The following is a 9,408-nucleotide window of genomic DNA, read 5'->3' on the forward strand; positions in this document are numbered from 1 at the left end:
CCCAAATCATGGTTTATGGCATGGGTATGCCTTGTGCTCACTGTTAGTTGAGGTATTCAGCAACCTCCAATTCAGATCCAGCTCATCCATCTTTTTCTTCATCTTTCAGAAAGGCTACAAAAAGCCTGTCAGAGTGTAGTTCTGCCATTGATCATAGACGACCTTTAAGGCCTCTTCCGACCCAAACCATTCTGTGGTTCTGTGATTCTAGGATCACTTTTAACACTGAAATGGGAAAAATCAGTCCATGTGCATCCAGCATGGGAGTATTTAGTTTCAAGGAAGGCAATTAAATAAACTGAGGCAAGCATTAGATTCGACAGTCTCCAGCAAAAAGGAGCAGCCCCAAACCAAAGAAGCCTGCCAAGTACCCTGGACACTGTTCAAAAATACCATGTTAGAAGCTCACACTAGAAGATGCCACAACTCAAGAAGGAAAAATGTTGCCCCCTCATAAGATGAGCCTAGCATTTTGGGGTGCAGTCCTGAGTGTGACCAAGGCAACCACAGAGAAGCACCGTCCTGGGAGCAGGTTGCTGGCTAGGAAATCCCAGCCTGCTTTTTCAATGAGTAACAAAGCAGAACAAGCTCAGTTATTCAGCACTGCATTACTGTGGTGGCATTTCCCTTTGTTTTCTGCATCTCTTGGAGAGACATGGATATGTGGCTCAAACTGATCAGACTCCAGCATTCAGAGTCAGTCATCAGATCAATCTGCTCAGCCATGTAGCTTACAGCTCTGGCCCATGGGGACTTGTTCTTGGCAGTGGTTTCCTACTGCTTCAGTTACTGCTGAAACAGGTTGTTTAATTACTCCCTCTGCCTGGTGTCTATGACAGTCAGTCATTGAAGCCCCAGACTTTAGACAGATCCCTGCCTGAGCCATGGAGGGACCTGCAGCTTACGAGGTCGATGACAGAGAAAGCTTCCCACCTCACATTTGCTGGTTATTGTAGGAAGCACATTTAAATACATTTCGCAGTACTGACATCAGTTGTAAAACCAAAGCACAGGACCCTGACAGAGAAGATTTTTCTCCCTTGACTGTAATTTACTGTCTTTTTGATTTGCTGATCACTGATTCTGATGCAGCAATGTTAGCCCGTAGAAGTCCTTAAAGAACACCTATCGCATTTCCCTGCTCTACAGCACCATAACATGCAGCTACTTTTACATGTTGGTCACTCCCGGTGAATGTTGCTTCATTACCCTGAAAGTTTTCTGAAGTATCCAACCCAGGAGACCACAAGGCACATCGCTTCTGTATCAGCAATGGTGACAGCCAGCAGAAAGGTGCCCCAATGCCTCCAAAATCATTATTATTCAGAACCTAAACATGAACATCCTTATTCCCTGTTCATAGGTTTGGGGGCAGTGGCCAGACTTGGGCTGCCTCACAGCCCGGCTGTCAGCCCAGCTCTTCTCACCCACCCCTGGGTGTCTGCAGCACCATTTCCCTCTCCCTGTTCTCAAATTGAGTTTTAGACCCATTGCAAGAGTAATGAATTGGGTTATTTACTCAAATTACAGGTTGCTGAGCACTGGGCCTCATGGAAAAAAAATATATATAAATATTTGGATTCAACATTTATCTTTATTGAGAAAATATTCTCAGTATTATTCTCGGTAAACCTAAATTTCCACCCAGACCCATCCACATTGAAGAACACTTTCAAACAGAGCTTATAAACCCAGAGCTAATTCACTTCAAATTAAAAGTTTGGATTCCCGGCAGAGGGACAGATGCTGAAACACTTTTAAACTTGAAGGAAACCCAGTATAAAGATGCAAAAGCTAAAGCAGGAAAGGTTGGGGGGTTTTTACTAAAACACTGTTGTTTTGATACAGCCCCTGGGCTTGGGTACATACAGGTCTGGCTCCCACTCAGAGGGCTGCTGACTAATGGAAAGCTGGTTTGCATGCCTGTTATGGCACTTGGAGTACTTCCCATACAGAGGTTTTCCCCTGTGTGAGGCTGCTTTTCACCATGAAGAGGTCTCCAGCCCCACTGTGGCTGTGGGCTCCAGGGCTCGGGAGACTAACAGAAGCATGTTTAACATTGTCCTGCACAAGGCTGGCCGCAGGAATGGACAGCTAGTACAGAGACCATAGGCCTGGCAAGAAGTCTCTTCATTGCCCTGTAGCCAGCACAATCAAGGGGAAGGAAGAGTTTAACTCAGGGGCTTCATCCCCACGTTGGCCAGGGAGAGGGAAGGAGGTGGATGAAGGAGATGGGAAGAGCACAGACAATGCACAGGGAGAGCAGCTTGTGTGCCCATGTTGGGGGATGCACAAACAGCTCCGGGTTCAGCTTCAAATGGGAAGAGGCACCTTCCTCACCCGACATCTAAACATCTCTGGACTGTCCCCACCTGCCTTTCAAAGGCCCTGAGCTTGTCCCTGCAGGTCCCCTGGAAGGCAGTGCTGAGCTGTTGCCACCAGCATTGGTCCTGCCAGGGGACCTGAGGAGCTGCTCTGGGTACTACAGTCACTACGGGGCTAGTCTATGTGGAGCAAGGGCTCGGTGGTGGTGCAGGTTTGTGAGCTAGAACCCGTGTCTCTTAAAGTACTGGGCTCGCCTAATCACGCTGTTGACGTAGTAGCTGTCTCTGTCACATGGGTCATCCTCGTAGACCTGGAAGTTGCCCATTTTTGCACGGTAGGTGCAGATTCCCCCTAGAAAGAGTTAAGAACTTGTTACAGGCTTGTAAGTAAGAAACAAAGATTTAAAAGTAAAAATTCCTAGCTAAAAGGGCCGTGCATCTCACCAGGCCTACACAACTGCTTAGGAAATTGCTCATTCTGCATTATGGTTGGAAAGTGACTGATTTTGTAAAATCCTTATTTCTATAGCGAAGGAACCCATGATTCTCTCCAAACGAAGGTGGGAATGGCATGCTGATCCTAAAAAAGGGTGTAATATAAAAAGGCAGTGGCAGAACAAGGATGGGAGAGTAACAACCAGCATGCAGGTAACATGGACTGCAGGCAAACCTGGATCCCAAGCTTCCTTCACACAATTTAACAGTGTGCCGTTAGAAACCTGTTGCATTGCAATACCTCAATTTCTTCCTTCCCCAGTGGCTTTTGTTTGGCTGATTTCTACCTCATTTGTCCAGCTGACAGCCATTTCATTTGTAGGATGAAGAGAGAAGAGGACAACTTGGCTCCCAGGCTGGGCTGGTTTCATGCTGCTTTCTACTAGAGCAAAGCTGCCAAGGAGCTTAGCATCCCACTGGTCTCTTTTCTGCAGGCAGAAACATGGAGGCCTTATGGACAGTGCTTTTAGCTGGGAGGCTGCATCTGTATTCAGACCTCTTGCTGGTCTGTTGCTTTGGGATTGCCTATTTTCAACTAGAAGACTCTAGTTTGGTGTGGGGTTTTTTTTCTTTGTTTGTTTGCTTGTTTGTTTTGGCAAGAGATGCTGTAAAATCTGCTAGAGTGATGCTCTTTTTCCCTTAAAAGTGATACCAGCAGATGCACAGCACTCCCATCACTCAGTGTATCCCTTTCTAGTACATAGCTCATCACATACCTCTCAGCTGCTCGTCCCAGGTCCAGGTAGGATGTCTTGCCCGTACTTCATTAATTGAAAGAACCAGGATAGTTGAGCCCTGATTTATATGTTCTTCACTATCCCACAGTCCGAAAAGCTGATGTTGCTGCCCACCAAGCTAGAAAAGTCAAGCAAGAAAATGGGGTTTCCTCTGAACACAACCACAACTCTATCTTCCCCATCTTCTTTGTACTCCCAGGCTATGACTCATTGAAGTGACCTTACTCAGAGCAACACTTACGCACAACCTTTGATGTAGAGGGAACAAATTTAAGTGCTGTCTTGAACACAGAACAGTCATTTACTAAGGTAAGGCCCTGGGATAAATACTACATTACTGTTCTGTTACTCATACTTATCATGCCGATGTACCTGCATCAAGCCGTACTTGTGCCGTTCCTGGTCCCAGCCATTGTTCAGGAGCAGGCCGACACGGCTCTCCTGCGAGATGATGCCAGCGATGAGCGCCGGCTCCAAGCACAGGTTTCTGGCTACTCTCTTAATCGGGATCTCGTATTTCCTCAGGCGTATGATGTCTGCCTCAGCAGAGCTCCGTACCATGGCAAGTCCTGTGGGTCAGGAAAAGGCAGCCTTACACACCCTCCTGTCCGAGACCCTCGCTTTACCTTCGAGTGGTGTCTGAAAGGTGTAACTCCAGTTCTGAAGAAAACACAGCTACACAAAGTTGGGCAGTGGCGCTTAAGGGACAAGCATGGCCCTATTGGCTCTGATTGTGGCCTAAGAGCTGCTATGCCAGTACCCGAGGATGATGAGGGGAAGAGGGCAGCTTCTCAGGCAGTGGGACTGCATGTTCATGGGCCACTTCTGCTGCTGAACTGCTGGAAATGTGGCTCTGGAATCAGAAAAGTGCAATTTCAAAATGCATTTGAAAAAATCGAGAAATGCGTTACTACTGACCGGCCCAACTGCAGTGATTGCTGCGTGTTAGTCTGTGTACAGAAAGGCGGGGTTTTCTCAAATGTAATTTTGGAACAGTTTGGAAACAAGCAAGTGGGTTCAGATCCATGCTTGGATACCTGCAGTCAGGCTTCTGCCCCAGAGCTGCCTGCATCCGAGGTACGTGGCAAAGTCCCTGGAGGTTTCAGCAGTATGAACCTGATGTAGTCAACTTTGTAATGACAGGCAGCAGTAAGACAAGACAAGAATGAGGAAAATGGGAAGGAGTTACCAAAAAAGGGTCATCCAGAGCTAGGACAGCTGTGCACATGGGACCTTTCTCCTGCAAACTGTGCCTCTGGCAGGTCACCACTGGCCAGCTCAGGCAACATGCCAGCAGTCAGGACCTGGCTCTGCCCATCTTCCTCTTTGAGCAGACAGGCCCCGGGGGTTTGTGAGGATGCTGATGGATGCTGATGCTAAAGTCCTGGCTGATGAAGAAATCATTTTAACTGAAAAGGGGTTGCGCCTTCTCCCTTTGCTTAGCAGCTGAGGATCCTGACTATGGGACCTGAAGTTTGTCCTCCCACTTCCCACCAGGTCTGGAAGCTTCACAGCACCTGCCATTTTGGGAGAGGACGGGTTGCTTTCTCCCTTTCAGCTAATTGAGTAGCTGCAACACATTTAATTTGGCAGCAGGCAAAGCATCCTTCTGTAAGGTACAAACTGGTTGACAAATCAAGCAATGAATGATACCTACCACAGTCTGAGGCTCTTACAGCTGTGCAGGGAACCAGTGGGGCTTGAAGAGCACTTATATCACCATAGCAACTGTAACTCATGGATGGAGCTGAAAAATTAGAGGTGTTTGAACACATAAGATCTCAGAGCAATATCATACAGCGTGCTGCAAGTCCATACAGCATGAGGGATTCATCCAGACCAGTAATCCCCACCACCTTGTGTTGGCCATGCTTGTATGGTTGCCACTGCTCTCCATTAGTAACATTATCAAAGAAAGGTAGAGAACAGAAACTTGTTATTTTCTAATTGAATAGGGTGAAGTGAATGAATCTAATGACAATTCAGATGAATGAACATCTGCCCCACTAAGTCTAAAGGCTGGTGTGGGAGAGGAGAACCGCAGCCTCTGCAGTTATTTCAGAGGGCTCTCCCCATCCAATGCCCAAAAATGTCTGGGACCCCTCGGATGATGGCTGGTGGTACCCGAGCACCCTGGCGGGGAACATCTTCTGTGACCCTCCGTAACTTGGTGAGGAATTAATTCAGGAGACTGCTTGCCTCAACCTGGGCAAATTACTCTGCTTCCTCAGTTCCTGAGGAATGAATAGCCTCCATCAAACAGCTTGCCATATTGGTGAGATCATTTCTGAGCAGACAGAGGTCAGATAAGGTTAGCTGGGAAAATCAGAAGTCTGTGACTCCTTTTGGTGTCAGTCCCGTACTCCAGACATGCTGGTTTGAGAAACACGTGAACAGTGAGCAGCCTCATACAGCAGCTGAGGGCCATCAGCCACATGGGGTTTTATAGCGCCGTGCAGAAAGGGGATCTCAGGCCTGAGTGCACACCTCCTCTCTGCAGTCCCTCTGCAAACAGTTCCTGTGTGTTTTGACAGCAACCCAAACCCAAACCCCGGCTCACCGACAAGGGCCATAAGGCCCAGCAAGAGCAGTGTGGGAATCATGGCGATGGTTCTCCTCAGCTGCCCCAGGAGACCTGGAAACACAGTGGTTTGCAGAACATGAATAAATCGGTGCTCGTTTTCAACAGCCCTGCAGCAAAGTTTGCAGGCCAAAAGCTACCAGACAGGTGAAGATAAGGTGGGGAGTAGAGACACCCTCTCTGCAGCACATCCTTCCCCTCACCCCCAGCATGGGATGCAGTCCCCAGCTTCAGAGAGTGCTGGTGGGAGGAGAAGCAAGTGATGGGAACCCCATCTGCTCCTTATTTCCTCTTTGGCTGGGGGATACAGGCTTCTCCTGCAGTTGAATGTCCCCTCCATCTCATATGCCACTACACCATCACACTGAGAGGAAAAAGCCATGCCTGGGGGGTGCTTGGGAGCGCGGAGGTCCCTGCAGCCTGGGCCAGCAGGGATTTTTTTTACCCTCTGTTGCTTAGCATTGCTTGCTCACATGGCCTCTCCTGAACACCCATAGCATGTCTTTAGGATGAGATAGTACTTTACCTTTGCTTTAATTATGTAAGTGTTTGAAGTCTAATGTGCAACAGAGTGCACACGTTTTGTCTGTCTGTTCAAAAGGCAACGGGATTTTTTGCTTGGCTTTTGGAAAAACATGTTTTCAAAAATCAGGCAATATGACCCTTAACTCTCTGCCAAGAGCATGCAAGGCAACTCCAACATCCATGTGATGAAGTAATACTTCTGTGTTAATTTCTGTGTTTCCGTGATCTGCGATACTAGTGGCAGATAATCGCTTTACTAATAAATGCATCTGTTGTGCTTGTCAATAAAATTCAAAATTGTCACCAGATAAAAGCTGTCAACTGCAAGAAACACTGACTGTACTTGCCTTGCTGCTAAATGCACTTAAACTGAACAGGTTTTATGGCTTACAAATATTTTTTTTCCCAAGAGGGTTTCAGATACAAAACATGCCACAAGTCTTGTAGGCAATCATCACACAACGCAGTTAACACTTGAAAACCCCTTTCTGATTTTAATAATAATTTTACTAATAATTCTAATAGTTAATTTTAATCTCTCTAGCCTGTATTTCTACTAACGCTGACTAATCACAAGCCCAGATCAATATAGCTTGGTCCAATACCTGTGAATTCAATGGCAAATCCATACATGGCCCCACTGAAAGCTACACGCTGTAGCTATTTCCACATGTAGGAAATTGACAGATTATATAGTTTTAAGTTATCAATCAGCCTTATTTTTTTCCCTCCCACCACAAAAACCACCACAGTCCTTCAGCAGAAACTGCATAGCAATCACAATATTGACAAGATGCTAAATCAAAACAAAATCAAAGCTTCTGGCTCTAAATGAATAGTCTATGAATGAATTCAGACTCACCTGTCTTCAGTCAGCCTTCCTCTGAGGCAAGTCACTTATGACTTTTATATATATGTGTATGAAAAGGTACCCACCCTATGGACTTTGGAATGTTAATTCCTACCTAGTGTGATGACATTTGTTTTAAAGTACAATAAGTAATATATATTAAGAGCTTACAACTCTTAACGATTCCTTTCATCCAAAGATTTGCACAAGCAGTGGTTAGTAATACTCAGGACAACTCTGAAAGGAAATAAATACTGTTTTTCCTCCATCAGTAAGAACATTGATGCACAATAAATGGCTTGCAAAAAGCATTGCAGTGAATCAGTGGCAAAGGCCAGGCAAAAATCAGATCCCTGCCTAGTGCTCTGCTTGCTTTGCATCTGAGATTAGTCTGGACACATTTCTGGAAGGATTTATTGTCTCGTTTCCGCAACGATTTCAGATTGGCAAGCTTTTAATGAAGTATCATGCTTTCATATGAATTCTAAAAAGGACAATTAAAGGAAAGCATCCCACTGTTTCATTGCTTACAGCAAGCCTAACTCAGGAGGGTGACTTGAATACTTTGAGAGCAGAAGCAGGGTTTGACTTTCAGATTTGGGGAGGCAGGATGCTGCAGCTGAAATGAGGAGGAAAGGAACTGGTCTCTCAGCAGCCGAAGTCAGTGAGGGCACACAGTGGGTCTCTGAAAGGCTTGCACCTTGTAGCTGCAATACTTTTCATGTATGTAAAACATCTGAGTCACTTGGAAATGGAAAGACGGTCTGAGAGGCCAGAGCCCTTCAATCCTGTCCCTTTCCCCACACTTTTCTCTTCCCAAGACTCTGTCCAGCATGCATGGAGGCTAGGAATGCAAGATTTTCTTCCAGTAGCTTTCTCTTCATTATTTAATACATCACAAATCCATCTATTCCAGCTGCTCTCTTTTGGGCTTGTGTAGTGTCCAGGAAACACTGTTTTGGCCAGATACTAATCATTGGGTTCAAAACTAAGTGAGATCAAGAAACCAAAAGATGGTCAAGAGCACTTCGTCACCTTAAAAATCAATAAAGACAAATATAATTGAGATAAGAGACATCTTCCCAAAGATTATTGCAAGGCTAGACATTCATTCTTCATGTACAAACTTGGTATCTTATTGTGGTATCTCAGACTAGACTACCACTAATTCTTTTACTGAGGTTTAACATTTTAAATAGTAAGAGGTACCTCTTGATGCAATGTAAGGTAAGAATCATAGAATCACAGAAGGGTTTGGGTTGGAAGGGACCTCAAAGATCAGCAAGTTCCAACCCCCCTGCCATGGGCAGGGACACCTTCCACTAGACCAGGTTGCTCCAAGCCCCGTCCAGCCTGACCTTGAACACTGCCAGGGATGGGGCAGCCACAGCTTCTCTGGGCAACCTGTGCCAGCGCCTCACCACCTCCACAGTGAAGACAGTCTCAAGAGCGGAATAGAAGGGGAGGATCTATGTGGTATCTTTGGAAATAATAGGTAGAAAATAAAGACATCACGTGTAGGGTGGCTTTAATCCTTTCAAAAGGAAATAGTGGCTGAAGAAATAGAGGAGAGGAAAGCCAGAAGAAATGAAACAGGAAAAGCTCAGAATGCACTGAGCCATCAAACTGAATGGCAACTAACCCAGTAGCTATATTCATTTGCCTTCTATAGAACAAGAAAATTTATATTAGAAAGAGATGTGCTCTCTCAAATAGATGAAAATAATTTAGTATGAACACCCAGTTACCTTTTATAAAAACAGTATCATGTTAATGATAATAAAGTAGGGTTCCTCTGTCACTGAACCTGTGTTCATAATGATCACTTGGCACCTTGTTTTGAGAAGTAGCCTCTGACCCCAAGTAAGATTTACTTCCTAAGCTGTTGTCCACTTG

At 45.7% G+C, this 9,408-nt stretch overlaps 1 protein-coding gene across 2 annotated transcripts; it reads right to left on the reverse strand.

Moving 5' to 3' along the window:
• Positions 1-488: 488 nt before the first annotated feature.
• LOC115603708 (lysozyme g-like) lies at positions 489-6,366 on the reverse strand. Of its 2 annotated transcripts, none has more exons than XM_030475847.1 (5): positions 6,117-6,366; positions 5,214-5,303; positions 3,929-4,125; positions 3,536-3,674; positions 489-2,676 (listed from the first exon to the last, which is right to left on the reverse strand). In XM_030475847.1, the coding sequence occupies exons 1-5, from the start codon at positions 6,157-6,159 to the stop codon at positions 2,546-2,548; spliced, it is 600 nt and encodes a 199-aa protein (XP_030331707.1). In that variant the 5' UTR covers positions 6,160-6,366; the 3' UTR covers positions 489-2,545. The 2 variants fall into 2 exon arrangements, with proteins under 2 accessions (XP_030331707.1, XP_030331708.1); XM_030475848.1 differs by having other exon boundaries at positions 5,756-6,366.
• Positions 6,367-9,408: the final 3,042 nt, after the last annotated feature.

The sequence above is a fragment of the Strigops habroptila genome, chromosome 2, assembly GCF_004027225.2.
Source record: "Strigops habroptila isolate Jane chromosome 2, bStrHab1.2.pri, whole genome shotgun sequence".
Taxonomy (NCBI): Eukaryota; Metazoa; Chordata; class Aves; order Psittaciformes; family Psittacidae; genus Strigops; species Strigops habroptila.

Excerpts from the sequence above, each read along its gene's own strand:
- LOC115603708 (XM_030475847.1), bottom strand. The coding sequence starts at position 6,159 with ATGATTCCCACACTGCTCTTGCTGGGCCTTATGGCCCTTGTCG. Across the intron at positions 5,304-6,116 it reads GGGCCTTATGGCCCTTGTCG|CTCCATCCATGAGTTACAGT; the intron begins GTGAGCCGGGGT and ends CTAATTTTTCAG. Across the intron at positions 2,677-3,535 it reads CTGGGACGAGCAGCTGAGAG|GGGGAATCTGCACCTACCGT; the intron begins GTATGTGATGAG and ends AACTCTTTCTAG.